The sequence below is a fragment of the Telopea speciosissima genome, chromosome 5 (genome assembly GCF_018873765.1).
Source record: "Telopea speciosissima isolate NSW1024214 ecotype Mountain lineage chromosome 5, Tspe_v1, whole genome shotgun sequence".
In the NCBI taxonomy this organism is placed as follows: Eukaryota; Viridiplantae; Streptophyta; class Magnoliopsida; order Proteales; family Proteaceae; genus Telopea; species Telopea speciosissima.
Genome location: NC_057920.1, coordinates 10,232,547 through 10,247,091, shown reverse-complemented (window position 1 = coordinate 10,247,091; position 14,545 = coordinate 10,232,547). Strand labels below are relative to the sequence as shown.

The window sequence follows — 14,545 nt, the reverse complement described above, 5'->3', positions numbered from 1 at the left end:
TCTTATGGATAGATTCGTGAAAAAAATTCTTTACCCACATGTTAAATTTCATTTGTAACACTCAAAAGTGATCATAAGATCATAAACTCAGTAATCACACATTATTTGATCGATGTAAAGATCCAAAGCCTCCGTTTCGTGAAGCATGGTAAGTTATCAATTAAGCTATTGTTTAGAGTTGATAAAAATATAAGAAGATTGGGGACAGATTTTTCATTGTGAGATTAAAATCCAAATTCACATGTCGATATATTCTTATGCAGCGGCTCATGCAAAGTATTGATTCGACCAACCTTATTGATATTAGTGCAAGACATCATTATTTGATCATATAACATCTACATCAATGCAATGACCAATAAGAGAACACACATAAGAATCAACAACTGAAAATGAGATGGGATGAGACAGATTAACCTAAAATTAAAGATGGGGTTAGGGATCTGTCATCTCCTTTTCACCAGTTATGTCTGCTTAATTAGTGCCTAATCTCTCTCTCTCTCTCCACGTTTTAAAATTCACCAGATCGAGAAAGAATCCATTAAGTCGTCCTCAACCTCAACTGACGCGGAGGGTATGTTTGTTTGGTTTTTATCAAAAAAAAATAAAAAATAAAAATAAAAATAAAAAAAAATGTATGTTTGTTTGGTAGGTTCGATCTGAACCAGTCCCGAGAGTGATGGGGCTAAAATGAAACGAGAAAAAGACAATTCTAATTAAATCAGAGACGTGGTGGACATCCAGCCGTCTGTCCCTTCTTGCACTTTTCATCTCGTGGTGGATTCTCTCACTACTACTACTACTACGGAACTATTATTCCCTTTTAGCTGTTTCTGCTGCTCTCGCCTGTCAATTTCAAACCACACCGCTTTGTAGCGCACCGTCGCCGTTTCTGTCGTTTTTTATCCAGATTGCCAGCCTCTTATCTCTTATCTCTTATCTGTACTACTAGTGGTAAAGAATCCACGGGATGGATATCCTTTAAACGTTATCGGGTCGCGACATGCGACAGGTTGATGGGTCCCACACCCCATTGTCCGAATTTTGTAACAACTTTATGCTTTTTTTTAATCTTTTGAAACGACATGTTGGGTCTCACCTTCTTTGTCCTTTCATGGCGTCATGGGATAAAAACCCTTAACTCCAACTCCAACTCCAACTCCAACTCCATCTTCAACTTCCGCTGGTACTACACGGATGGGGAGCATCCGGACACGCACCCTCGAGTTCCTCCAGCCGTTGAATGCATGCAGAAGGGGGGTTGGCACGTGGATTGAGTTCTTCTCCATGAAATCTCGTATGCTTAAGGAACATCTAGTCGTTGAGCTGTACTGCATCCATCAAGATTTGTGTGGTACAATCCAACCCTTGGATACCTTTGAGCACTATTACGATTTTGATATTGGTATTGATTTCGATATCGATATCAAATTGACAAAGAAAAAATTCTAATCCCATTCAATCAATTCAATCGATTCCATCGGATCCGATCGAATCGGGGAATTTTTTCTATTTGGCAAATTGATAGGGATATATAAAATGAGGTGGTTTAGGCAATGGGGTCGTAGTCAATTCCAGCTGTGATGATGGTGGCTACTCGATCGGCTAGGGCTGTAAGACTGAAAGAGAGAGAGGGAGACCAGATTCAGATCAAATCTAAGCTGGTCTTTATCAATTTGGGCATGCAGGTAAACATGAAAGAAGTCACCTTTGAGGACACAATGAGTGATTCAACTAATATCACAATCCAAGTTGCATAATTCTTTTTCCTTTTTGACATTCCAAGGTCCATAATTGAGGCACCTAAATTTATGTTTCAACTAATATCACAAATCCCACAATGGATAGATAGTCTACACATACATAATGTCATGTGTCTAATCTAATTTTAAGTTTCAAAGATTGGGATTAGAGACCCTTTATCTTCATTGCATAGGATGTGATTTAGCATTTTATTCTTCAAATTATCAAACCAAAACCCTGTAATTAAACCTTTGGTTTCTCTATACTAGTTCTATTGTACCCTTTTATTTTTTTCAAAAATTTCCTTCAACTAGTATCAATTAGTCACATCAAATTTCATAATATAATTCAATCAAATATTCTCCCCTGTATTGGCATATATCACTATAATTTTTTCACGCATATGTGTTGCTGCTCCTGCAGCAATTGTTGTCCACTCTCTTATAGTCTTGGATTTTTCTTAACATGTTTTTGGCCACCTAAAATTTATTTTGATTAGGCTACAACTTTACGTTTGAATAAGGGATCTTGGAGTCTACCTATTTATAAATTTTGGAACCCACCTAATTTATTACATGACAGATATATATGCAAGTGCTCAACTGGAGATTCCTTTCCAAGTTTGGTTGCAAGGGCAATAAAGGGAAGAGAAATGAAATCAATATAAAATTGGAGGTTTTTTTTTTTTTGTGTGGTAATCATTACGTCACAAGTTGTGTACTTAAATTTGGTTATTAATTAAAAAACTTTCCCTTAACTTCTTTTTAATTGCAACAAATGAAGCCCTGAGAAATTAAGATGTGAAGTAAAGTGATCTTTTATGATCAAGTATGGAATGATTTGTTGTTTGTAATATAATCATGTAGAGTAATAATTACAATTTTGTTTTTGGGCAAAAGATCTCTACTTGGTCACATGATCTCTAGACAAGCGTTTGGGCTAATGGGGGAGCATGCCTGAGTATCTACCCAGAGGGTAGAAACGTCACTTCATGGTGCCCTATGAGAGGGGCATAGAAAACACCACCAAGTAGAGATCTTTTTCCCCCCTTTGTTTTTTGTAGGTTTGTAAATTTCACTCCTCTTTCTTCTAATTTCCTTTGGAACCAAACAGTCACATACAAATGCAAATATGATGAACCTGAACTTCATTGTGGCTATATTGTGAAGAGAAGCAAAACACACGATGAACCTAGACGTCATTGTTTGCTTCATGCAAAAGACATGCAAACCATGTAATAAATCTAGACACCATTGCTGTTAGATTCAAAAAAGAAGCAATCATGTGATGAATCTAGACACCATTGCTGTTAGATTCAAAAAATTAAGCAAATCATGTGATGAATCTAGACACCATTGCAGTTAGATTCAAAAAAATAAGCAAATCATGTGATGAATGTAAACACCATTTCAGATAGATTCAAAAGAGATGCAAACCAGTATCGAATCATGGCTGCTCTTAATAATCTAACCCTTATTAGGTTTAAGTTCATTTTCTGTCCTTCATATTGAGGAAGGTGGGTGGGTGGGGACAAGTAGGACAACAGCCTAGATGGTTATATATAGCCAAGCATCTATCTGAAATTTGACCTATTTATTTATGGGTATCTTCACATGGACACAAGTGGTGGGTTCTTTACCCATCAACTTAGGAGATTCTTTATTACTTGCATAAGTTAAAAAAAATATCTGAAATATATTTCTGTGTTCGTCTATATTAAAATAAATTATAAATATATTTTTTTGGAGATAAAATCAAAATTAATTTACATTATGATCTCTCTCCAAACCCCGCAATGGAAAGTGCTTCGTGCATTGAATACAGTTTTTTTTTTTTTTTTAAAAAAAATTAACTAGCAATGACAAGCTAACAGATAACCATGATCGAGTCTAATTTTTGAGTTATCCAATCGATGGACACGTGGGATACCCGCCATATAATCTTCATTTTTATCTGGAAATTAAACAATCAAAACTTTCCACCACTTCTTGTATTTTATCTGTTCCACCAACATTATTAAAACAAGTGGAGCCTCCTACAATTGGTATATCAGAAGAAGATCCAACAACGTGTTTTGAGTGTTGACCCCAAAAGTAAGTCACTCTTAATTTGTGGTTAAATTTACAAAAAAACCACGCCATTTAGTGCAGTCTAAGGATCAGGATGAAGTTCGTGGATCCTCTGATCGATCGGATCTACTTGGGGGGGTCATTATTCCACTTGCAGATTCATAAAAAGTTAAAAATGGTATTAAAGTACGATTATCGAAAAAAAAAAGGTATTAAAGTATGATTTTTATGATGTTTTGTCATAATTAACATCATTAGCATAGCGAAAACAAATGAACCGTATTATAGAGATATAATAAAGAGAGAATCCAAGTCCAAGGACAAGAGAGGTGGCAGAGTAGTGTCTAGTGAGTTAGTAGGTATTGTCTCGGTCACCCAGTAGTCTGGTTGTATCTCTCTATTTCATCCATTCTACTTTAATTCTTTGTGAAATGTCATCATCTACGTTATATTTGTGTATGATAGATCCTAGATATCTGAAATAATCACTTGACGGTATTTTTGTTTCCTCAATTTTTACCATGTCATCATCCATCATAATATGACTAAAGTTACACATTATATACTCCGTCTTTGATCTATTAATCTTAAAGCTTTTTGTTTCTAAGGTCGATTTCTTCATCTCTAACTTAGGAAAACCACTTATGAGTTTGGGATCGATCCCAGCAATTAAGAAAGAATCCATAAATACTTGGAGTATCCGCTCATAATATACTATCCTCATTATTAGATAATGTCCTTGGAATTTGATTGGTTGGTTTGTGCGGTTTTCGTGAAAATATAAATGAAAAAGGAAAAAGAACGTTGTTTGATTGTGTGGTCATTGTGCCAACGACTGGACCAATGACAAGGGTGGGATGATCTTTCCGCACACCGTGTGAGAAGGCATAAGGGGTGCGACCAAGTAATTAATGTTCTTTCTCTCAAATAAATAAAATAGTAGATTACTTATGGGGAAAGTTTTCATACACGACTGTGAAAGCCGTGTATGTGAGAGGGTGCTGGGAGTTTCAAGGCATTAATTAATGGCTGGGGGTTTATGACTTCTCCAATTCTTTGTGAGAGGGGACACGACCGTGTATGAAAACTTCTCCCATTACTTTATATGATAAAATTTGTCTTAGTAGATTACTTTATAAGACTAGATTGGGGAGTTAATGAGTTAATCCAAGGGTGTTAACGGTGTTAACTCAGATGGCAAACACTTCCAACTTATAATTAATAGGTCATGAATTCAATTCTTGGAACTGTATATTAAAAAAGAAAAGAAAGAAAAAGAATGCACCAAAATGCAGTTAATTAGTGCACCAAATGCTAGTGATTGTTTCTTATTTTAAGTGAATGCAAGAAAAAAAAAAAGGGGAAATAATTCTGACTCCCACATGAAAAAAAGAAAAAGGTCACGAGAAGAAAATAATCCTATTTGACTGATGTGCATTGCTAACATCAAGAAATGGAACAATCGGGAATCTCGAGTAATTGGCAAAGCTGCTAAAGTAGCTAAAGTTGTGATGAATCCAGTCAATAAAATGGGTCCTATGGAAAGTCCAGACTAAAAAATAATGAATTATGAGAAAATTCATTTATGTATCTATTTCTCCTTATATTCAAAATATAAATTGAATTTTTTTATTCTTTTTCTATCCATTTCATGTCAACCAAACATAATCTTATTGGCATTTCATACTTTTTTAAAATTAAGAGGGAGATTACTCCCAGGCTGTGTGCCCCTTTCATCAGCACGGGAGCCAATAAAAAGCACACATAGGGTCAGAGATTTTGATTCAGAACACTTGTAAATTTAATTACATGATACAAACTTCATTCTTGTTTTCTTGTTTTGTTATAAACTTAAGTCACTGATTTGAACCGATGAGCTCCCTCTCTCTCTTTTTTATGGTGGAAATTAAGGGTGTCAAAACCTAAATTGTACCGGTAAAATGGCCTGACCTGACCCGATCGAGTTTGATCCAAATCGAACCAAGGCCTTATCGGTTCGATTTACGGGTTATAGCACAAGTCTATTTTGACTCGGTTTGGGTTAAACTGACGGGCCACCGATAGGACCGAACCGAACACTAAAACTAATCCCCCAAACCCTAAAAACTCTACCCAATCCCTATCCAAATCAGCATATACCCGAGTTTCAAACCAAACTGAATTAAAACCGATATTACAAACCGAAAAATCCTTATTAGTTTGATTTCAGTTTCCTTAAAACTCACATCGAAATAGAAAAAACGAAACCAAACCGCCCGATTGACACCCTTACTATTGAAAATAAAATTTAGAAATATTTACAGTACGAGAGAGAGCGAAAACAGTCAGTGCAAGGGTATCTTTCAACAAGAACACAACTACATGAGGATCCCTCAATCCTCAAACTGATGCACGCATCTTCATCATCATTGATCATTGATCGTTGCTCGAACCATTTTTTTTTTAAATCTAACCGTCTGATCATATTGTCATAGGTTGCCTCCTACCAAAAGAAATTATTATTTCTTTAATATTCTGTTTCTAATTTTATTGTCTATTTATGCTATTCTCGAGGCCCACATGCTTTTGGTCAACTTATTAGTCATCACTCATCACCAAAGAAATGAATTCATTTTCATCCCAATTTTTAATTAAGGATGTGTTTGTCAAGAAATTAATAAGGAAAATAAAAATTTGTTCTATTTATTTTTTGCAAATAAATTCTCATGATTTATAGTACAAAATTAAGCATGAAATTTATTTAAAAAAAAAAACCCAGAGAACAAGGTAGAGAATTTAGTTCGTTTCCAAGGAGCCCAGCATGCTCAGGGTGCTATCAGCCATTGAATTGTGTCGCACATATCCCTAAGCATGCATCGAGATGTGTGTGGCACAACTCAGTCGTTGGATGCCTAGCGGCACCCTAGGCGCACGCCTCCTTGGAGATGAACTTGATCCGTAGGTAGACGGCTGTGACTCAATAAGGCGTCATTGTATGAGTGATGATTGTTATAAAGATTCAAAGTTCAAATGATTTCTTCACAGGGATGTTGTTTTAACATTTTCATATTTCAAATAATTACTTATGGGGATAAACAAACTTTAATTAAAGCTGAAATTAATGAGATCCATTCCGTTTCCATTATTATTGCCAATTATGGGTTTCTATCTTTTCTTCCCTTGGACATTTTCGTTGTGGATGAAAAGATCTGGGAAGGTAAAATGGCAGAAAGTGACTGATGGAGAAAATGTACAAAAATTAAATGTGTTTGGGTATGGGTGTGTGTAGGGGTGTAAATGAATAGTCAAAATCTGTATTCGTATCCTGTATCCGTATTCATATAGCACTATCCGAATCCGTTCGAAAGCTAAACGGATGCGGATACGGATAGGCTATAGCTATCCAAAAATCTATATTTATATGTAAATGGATAAAATGTCCGATCCGTATCCGTTTAGCATTATCCGAATCCATCCGGTAGCTAATCGGATGCGGATGCGGATATAGCACTATCCAAGCCGAATCCAATCCATTTATAGCCCTAGGTGTGTGTGTGTGTGTGAGAGAGAGAAAGAGAGAGAGAGGGGGGTTGACTAAAGATTTAGAGATTGAGTTTCATTAAGTTACAGGTTAGAGGATCGATCTAAATGAACATGGATCACATTCTCAGTGTGGGATGCAGGGGCCATGTCGCATACGCCAGCCAATGAAAACACATGGGGCAGCATATTAATAGGTGGTGGAATTTCCATCATACATGGGGGTATGGCGATCATTCTATCACCCATTGTGCGTGGGAGTGGCCCCTGCATCCCACACGGGGGGAATTTTTTCCCATATATAATAATGAGTATAACTGTTAGTGATAATCCTTTTTTTGGATCTAAGATTACAGTAACACATTACACATCCATCACAACAGTACAAGTAATGCCTCTCCCAGATGTTTCTTTCTTTATGTGCTCATCCCCGGTAACTATGTCATAATATATTACTCTTTCAATCATATCTTTGATGGGGCCGGATGGGGCCGAGCCTCATGTCAGGGCTTTTCTGATGGCTAGTCTAATTTATTTTAGAATATGGAGACATGAATGTCACACTTCAGTAAACTGAGTCACAAAAAATCATTCACATTGGTTCCCGTAATTTGTTTTTTTACTTTGTTTACATTTGGTTGATGAATGTCATGAATCCACATACTTTTAACTTTTAAGAAGGCCCCAAAAACAAATTTCACCAGCTGCACTAACTAAAATAAAAAAATCCTTAACTTCCCTTATGTGGTTTGGTAAAATTGTCTGAATGAGATATGTTATGATTACAACTGTTTCTTCTGACACCTTTCTCCAATCGATTATAAAGAAAAACCTCATTATAAATATATAATGAAATCTTATACTGGTAATTTACTCAAATACCCATATAATTTAAAAAACAAAAAAAAATTTCTAAAGGACTACTGTCCTCGAACTCCTACATGGACCTCGTCAATTTGTCACAGCCCCGATAACAAAGATTAATGTGTAAGATTCTTATGACCTCTTAACCATCTTTTGGAATCAGACCACTAATATAAGGTACAAAATGCAACATATCGTACCCCCAACATCATCTCCATCTAAATTTACATAATAGAAATCAAATGACGAGTCTTCTTTTTGTTTTAGTTTTTTTTTTGTAACAAATAACAAAGAAAATAATGGAGAAGGAAAAAAAAAATTAAAACACACAAAAAAGGTACATTGGTTTGGTTTCAATCTAGGTCTTGAGCCGGTTTTGATTTCCGTTGTGGTTCAATTCAGTTTTGGAGTCATAATACCCCAATCCAAAATCTGTCCAAGCCAATTTGGTTTGGTTTGGGTCAATTTATCCGGTTAGATCTCAATTTTGACATCCCTAGTTGTCGCCCTCATACTCATGCATAGGTTTGCCAATTCGTCACGGCCTAGTAATGAAGATTAATTTGCAACACCTAATGGCCTCTTAATGACCCTTCGAAATTAGCTCCATTAATGCAAGATACAAAATGCATCACATTGTACCCGCAACAACATCTCCATCCAAATTTACATGATAGAAGTCTCATTATTCTTTTGTTTTGGGTTTTTTTTTATTTTTATTTTTATTTTTATGTGTAAACTAATAATAGAGAAAAATAATAACAGAGAAAATAATGGCGAAAGGTTTTACAAAAAAAAAAAATGTAATTTCTTGCATACAACTATGGCACATCACAACCAAAATGAATCATCTGTTGCCGCCTGCTCGTGCAACCAACATGCAACCTCACACAGACAAGGCATGGACCCCACGACACACAACAGATGGAGATATTTTTTATCCTCTCTTTAGTCCTTTAATACTACAATGAGAGAAGTTTCCATTAACAATGTGGAAGTAGTAAATAATTGTATGTCTCAAGTTGTTGTTGTACATAAAAAAGGCATCACCAGTCACCAGTAAGGCTTCCACCGCATATTCTATAATTATTCCTCACTTGGTTTTTTTTCATCTTAATTAACTTCCCAAATTAATGGTGGCTTTCCTTACCACAGTGAATTAATTCACAAAACTTCGATCACCTTCTTTTATCCTCCATCCCCTTGTCTTTAAATTAAAACCCTCCCAACCAAGACCTAAACACAAAAGGCATCAACAACAAGAATGCTTCCGCATATTCTATTGTTCTTCCCAATCATTACTGCTTTTACTTCCCCAACTGAGAATTCTTCACTACTCTCTTAATTAGTTGCTAGCTTCACCTTCTCTTATAACCACCTTATCTTTAAAACCCCTCCCCCAACAACCAAGACCAAAACACAAACACATCAAAGAGAGTGAGAAACAGAGAGAGAGAGAGAGATCCAGAGATGAAACCCAGACCCAGCTCCATTCCTTATTGTTCCAGGGAGAGAAAGCCATGTGTAGGTTGGGTTAAGAAATATTTCAATGACTGTCTCTGCAATCTTAAAGATGAAATCTCATTTGCTTGTGGACTTGTCAGTCTTATCGCTTGGGGAGTTGCTGAAATCCCTCAAATCATAACCAATTTCCAAACTAAATCCGGCCATGGTGTTTCTCTCACGTTTCTCCTCACTTGGATTGCTGGGTTTGCTCTCCTCCTTCATAGGAATTTCTCCTTAATTATTCCTGTCCTTAACAACCATAATTACCATTTTTTTAATTTTTCTTGTGCAGGGACGTTTTCAATCTCTTGGGTTGCTTCCTAGAACCAGCTACAGTAAGTGTTCTTCATCCTCTCAAAAATTGACTTTGGGAAATGGGAATTGAGCTTTTGTTGTAATTAAGCTGTGATGGGTAAAGCCCAGATGCGGCGACTGGGTTTACCTTACCTACCAACGCTTCTGTTTCTCTCTCTTAATTTTCCTTCTTTTCTGTCGGATGCAGTTGCCAACCCAGTTCTACACAGCACTGGTAAAAGGATCTCTCTTTCACATCTCCTCTCTCTCTCTCTTTATTAAAGAACTAATTATTGGTTATGGACTTATGGGTTATGGGCTTGGGTTCTGGTTTGAGCCCATTTTACACATCTGATGTAGTATAGCTCTGTGTTCTTTTGTAGCTCTACACAATCAGTACAGTAGTGTTGGTATGGCAGTGTGTGTATTATGATCACATCTGTAGATGGTGGAAATCCAGATCAGAGAAGGAATCCAAGGAAAAGGTACCCAGAAACACCCCTAAATTTATTCTTTAAACTTAGATTCATTAATAACTCCAAAGTAGAAGACAAAAGGAGAAACTTATTTTCTTTTTTAAAACTTTTTGTATTCAGGTGGGAGAAGATGCAAAGTCACAAGCAGTAGCAGGAGGAGGAGGAGGAGGAGGAGGAGGAGGAGCAGGAGGAGGAAGACCCAAATCCCACGAATCCACCATTTCCATACCAGGAGGTCTCCACAGGACAGCTGCTGCTCCTTCTCCTCAGAGGGACTCTTACTATATGTATGTTCTGTACATGTTTCATTCCCTTTTAATTTGAGAAGTATTTTTGGATCTGGGTTTTGGCAGTAATTGATAGATCCATCTCTGGTTGAGAAAGAAATTATTTTTTGTTTCCTACCCTTTCGTTCAGTTATTATTAATGGATTTGCAGGTCGGCAAGGTCTCTGGCTACAAGTGGAACACCACCTTCATATGGTTCTTATCTCAGAGTTGCCAGAAGTGGTCCTTCCGCAATGCAACTAAATGAATCATCGTCCTCATCTGATGACGACTCGTTTCCATCAACTGAGACAACAAAGCCCATCAGGATTCCACGTTCTGTAAGACTGCCCATTTCTTTCTTTTCCTTCTCTTCCCTTCTAGAATCCTTACCCTGCTTCTACTTCTGCTTCTGCTTAAGCTTGGCTTTCCAAATCATGGACTGGGCCGGGTCAATAGGTTTACATGCCAGCCCATAGTTGTAAATGGGCTCTATACTTGGGTCTATCCAAAATTGCTGGCTGGACCCTTTTTTTGTTTTAAAGGTCATGAACCTTTTCAATTGCTTAATTAGTATCAATGTTCCTACAGGTGGGCTATGGAACATTTCTTGCAGCATCAGTCAATTTACCGCATCAAACCATGGCATTGGTGGAAAGATACTTGGGGTTACCAGGGATCAACCAATTACAATTACAACAAGTATTATTCATATTCTCATTACAAAAAAAGATTTAAGTTTTACTTCGTCCATGGTGAAGAGATTCTCTCTTTTATCAATGGTGATGTGACTCTATTATTGGACTCTGAGTTTACCATATATGAGGGGAAAAAATCTTCTCCAATTCCAACGGTGCCGAACTCGAGAAGAAAGAAAAAAATGAAGTCAATGAGCTCGGACCGTTGGATGTCCAACTGTCAGGTGTCGACCTCTCCACCTCGAACTGCACCATTGGGGAACTGGAAATGATTTAAATCTGATAAAAAAAATACCCTTTTCATTTCAATCAGAGGGTCAAATCTCATAATTGAAGAGATTCAAAACTGGTTCACCCTCCCCGCCCCCACCCCACCCACCCCCCACAAAAATTTTTTTTGTTTTCTTTTTTGTTTACATTGTTGTAGTGATTTGGATTCACTGTAATAAATTGAATGTAGGATGTTGGGGTTGAAAGCAATTCTTACGGAATGGCTTTAGGATGGCTGATGGCTGCTATATACATGGGAGGCCGAATCCCACAAATATGGTTAAATGTGAGTATCTTTAATTTCTATAAATTTATTTTTGGAATGAAATTTTTTTAAGTCTTTTTTTTTTTTTGGTTATAGAATAAGAAGTAAAAACTAATTTATTAATGGTTAAGTCATGCATGCCCAACTATGCTTGTATATATCCTTTGTTTCTATTTCTTATTTTTGTTTAATTTCTAATGAAGTTTACATGTCATTCATGTTTCAGATTAAAAGAGGGAGTGTGGAGGTAAATTGTCTCATAAACGTCTCTTTGCCAATTGTATAACATACATAACTTGAAGATTTACTTGATTAACATGAACTTGTCAAATCTTTCAGGGCTTAAACCCTCTCATGTTCATTTTTGCTCTCATTGCCAATGTTGCCTATGTGGGAAGGTTCCTCTCTCTCTCTCTCTCTCTCTCTCTCTCTCTCTCTCTATCTTACCCATCTCTAACACTTTGTGTGGATGCAGTATTGTTGTAAGAAGCACTGAGTGGGAGAAAATAAAAGCAAACATGCCTTGGTTGTTAGATGCTGTAGTTTGTGTGGCACTAGATCTCTTTGTATCCTTTGAAAATCTATGGATGCCAATCATATATGTTGGATATATTCTATAACCCTAATATATGTTCTAATATAAGTCTACTTGAATAAGGAATCAGGCTGTGGTAGGTCCCACTGGATAGAACCCATCTAACCTAAAATCCTACTCTTTCCTATAAATAGTAATTAGAGGTAACAATCTGTTTATTTCAAACTTGATATTCAGGATGTACTGCTTTAAGTAACCTTGTGCTTAAACCTTAAAACCCTACCAATATATACTTTGAATATAGTTGAAGCAGTAGTTTTTTTTTTCTCTTAATTTATTTTTTGCATAGTTACCTTGACAAGTTATGTACTCAGATCATTCTCCAATACATCTACTACAAATATCTACAGAGAAGTAAAACAAATGGTGAAGAAGATGGAGACTTCATTGAAGCTGTGAAACCATTATTATCTTGATTAGAGAGTTTTATTTTGCAATTTAGTTTATTCAATCATGTCCCCATGTATTTCTGAGAACAAGCTATGCTTGTTTAACCTTCTTAAAAGGGTTGCATGAACCTGTAAGACAACTATGTAATTTTCATTATTTTCATGTTGGTTATGGTTCTGATTATATCTAGGTTTTCTTGAGGAAAAATAGTATATAGTTCCCTTGTATCGGTAACCTTTTTGGACTCTCAAGTATTGGAGTGGAGGAAGACTCTACCATATGTAGTAATTTGGATTGCTTATGTAAATATAGAAATTTCATTTCTGAAATTAATTAGAAATGTCTTTGTAAATTAAGCTTGGAGGGTTAATGTGTAGTTTAACTATTTAGCTAGACTTAATTCTCTTGTTTGTACTATTGCTGACTTAAATATGAAGGACCATAATTAACATAGGAAGAAGGAATGAAGGGAAAAGATGATGCTTCTCATTTAGATGCAAAGAGATCAGCAGCAATTCCTTTAGCATTAAGTAGTAGGATATAAGTGGATGGTTATTAGTAGTTATTTTAACTGTGTTGTAATCTTTAAATGGTTCACAAACAATGAATGAAGAAGTCTTGAAAATCCCAAAATTATCTTTAAAAAAGATGAGGTAGGCTTCCACACTCAAGCCAGGATGTCAGGCTTTGCTGTAAACCAAAACACCCTTTTTTGCTCTTTTTTTTCTAAAGTTTATCTCATCCCTCCCGTGCACGCATCATCTAGGATTAGAGCTGAGGGATAGATCAATGAATGGAAACGTTGGAACGAGAGGTGAGTATGCTCAAAAAAGACCATTGGGTCAGCCGAGAGATAAATCAATGGGTGAGTATGATCAAGGAAAGATTGATTTCGTCTGATTTCTTATTAGTTTTTTTTTTTTGGTTGTTGGTAATTGATTTGTAATGGAGCTACTATTGGGTTCAGTCCAATCTGGTTTTCGGGTTAGCATCTATATATAAGGAAATTATTGAAAGAACATGTTTTTTTTTTTTTTGGGGGGGGGGGGGGGGTTCAGTTTCCTATTGATCTGGTCAACGTTGATTTTATTAGTTCTATAAACCACAACCTAAAACCAAACCGATAAGGGTTTGATTTGTTTGGTCCCGACTGAACTGATCAGTTTCGATCAATCTGATTGATTCGTGCTGAATTTTGACAATCTTATATTGGCTAGTAATTTTTTAAACTAACAATTTGAGAGTTGCTTGCAAATAACATTTTTATTTTTTTTTAAGTGATGTTAGCTTTGCTCACAATTATTCCTCCTCTCTCATTTATTCTGTTTCCAACTGCATTTGTAAACTTCTCAAGTTTCAATAGAGACAATTCATAGTCTATTCTGAAATTCTAAAGGAATATGAACTGTCAAAGCTACATTCTTATTGTATTACATATAATTGCAAGGGAAAAATAACATTGTTTACTTCCGTAGCTCCAACCCTTCTTGAAATAAAAAAAAAAAATTCATCCGTGATAATGCTCCTGAGCGTACTCTCATTTTCCCCCACGCTGGTCAAGGGCTACATGACGAAGCATCGATCTCTTGC

The 14,545-nt window shown here is 36.2% G+C and overlaps 1 protein-coding gene across 1 annotated transcript; it reads left to right on the top strand.

Annotated features, from left to right (window-relative positions):
- The first annotated feature begins 9,627 nt into the window (after positions 1–9,627).
- On the top strand, positions 9,628–13,284 carry LOC122661105 (probable vacuolar amino acid transporter YPQ1). Its single transcript, XM_043856422.1, has 13 exons — positions 9,628–9,904; positions 9,994–10,036; positions 10,204–10,230; positions 10,379–10,480; positions 10,592–10,627; positions 10,667–10,758; positions 10,910–11,078; positions 11,329–11,430; positions 11,896–11,991; positions 12,197–12,217; positions 12,310–12,368; positions 12,446–12,536; positions 12,880–13,284. Exons 1-13 carry the CDS (start codon positions 9,666–9,668, stop codon positions 12,979–12,981), a joined length of 1,179 nt encoding a protein of 392 aa, XP_043712357.1. The 5' UTR covers positions 9,628–9,665; the 3' UTR covers positions 12,982–13,284.
- Positions 13,285–14,545: the final 1,261 nt, after the last annotated feature.

What these genes read in the sequence shown, in the direction of transcription:
- LOC122661105 (XM_043856422.1), top strand. Translation starts at nt 9,666, where the DNA reads ATGAAACCCAGACCCAGCTCCATTCCTTATTGTTCCAGGGAGAGAAAG. An exon ending in GCTTCCTAGAACCAGCTACA is followed by an intron (nt 10,037 to 10,203) that starts GTAAGTGTTCTT and finishes TGTCGGATGCAG; the next exon opens with TTGCCAACCCAGTTCTACAC. An exon ending in AGAAGGAATCCAAGGAAAAG is followed by an intron (nt 10,481 to 10,591) that starts GTACCCAGAAAC and finishes TTTTGTATTCAG; the next exon opens with GTGGGAGAAGATGCAAAGTC.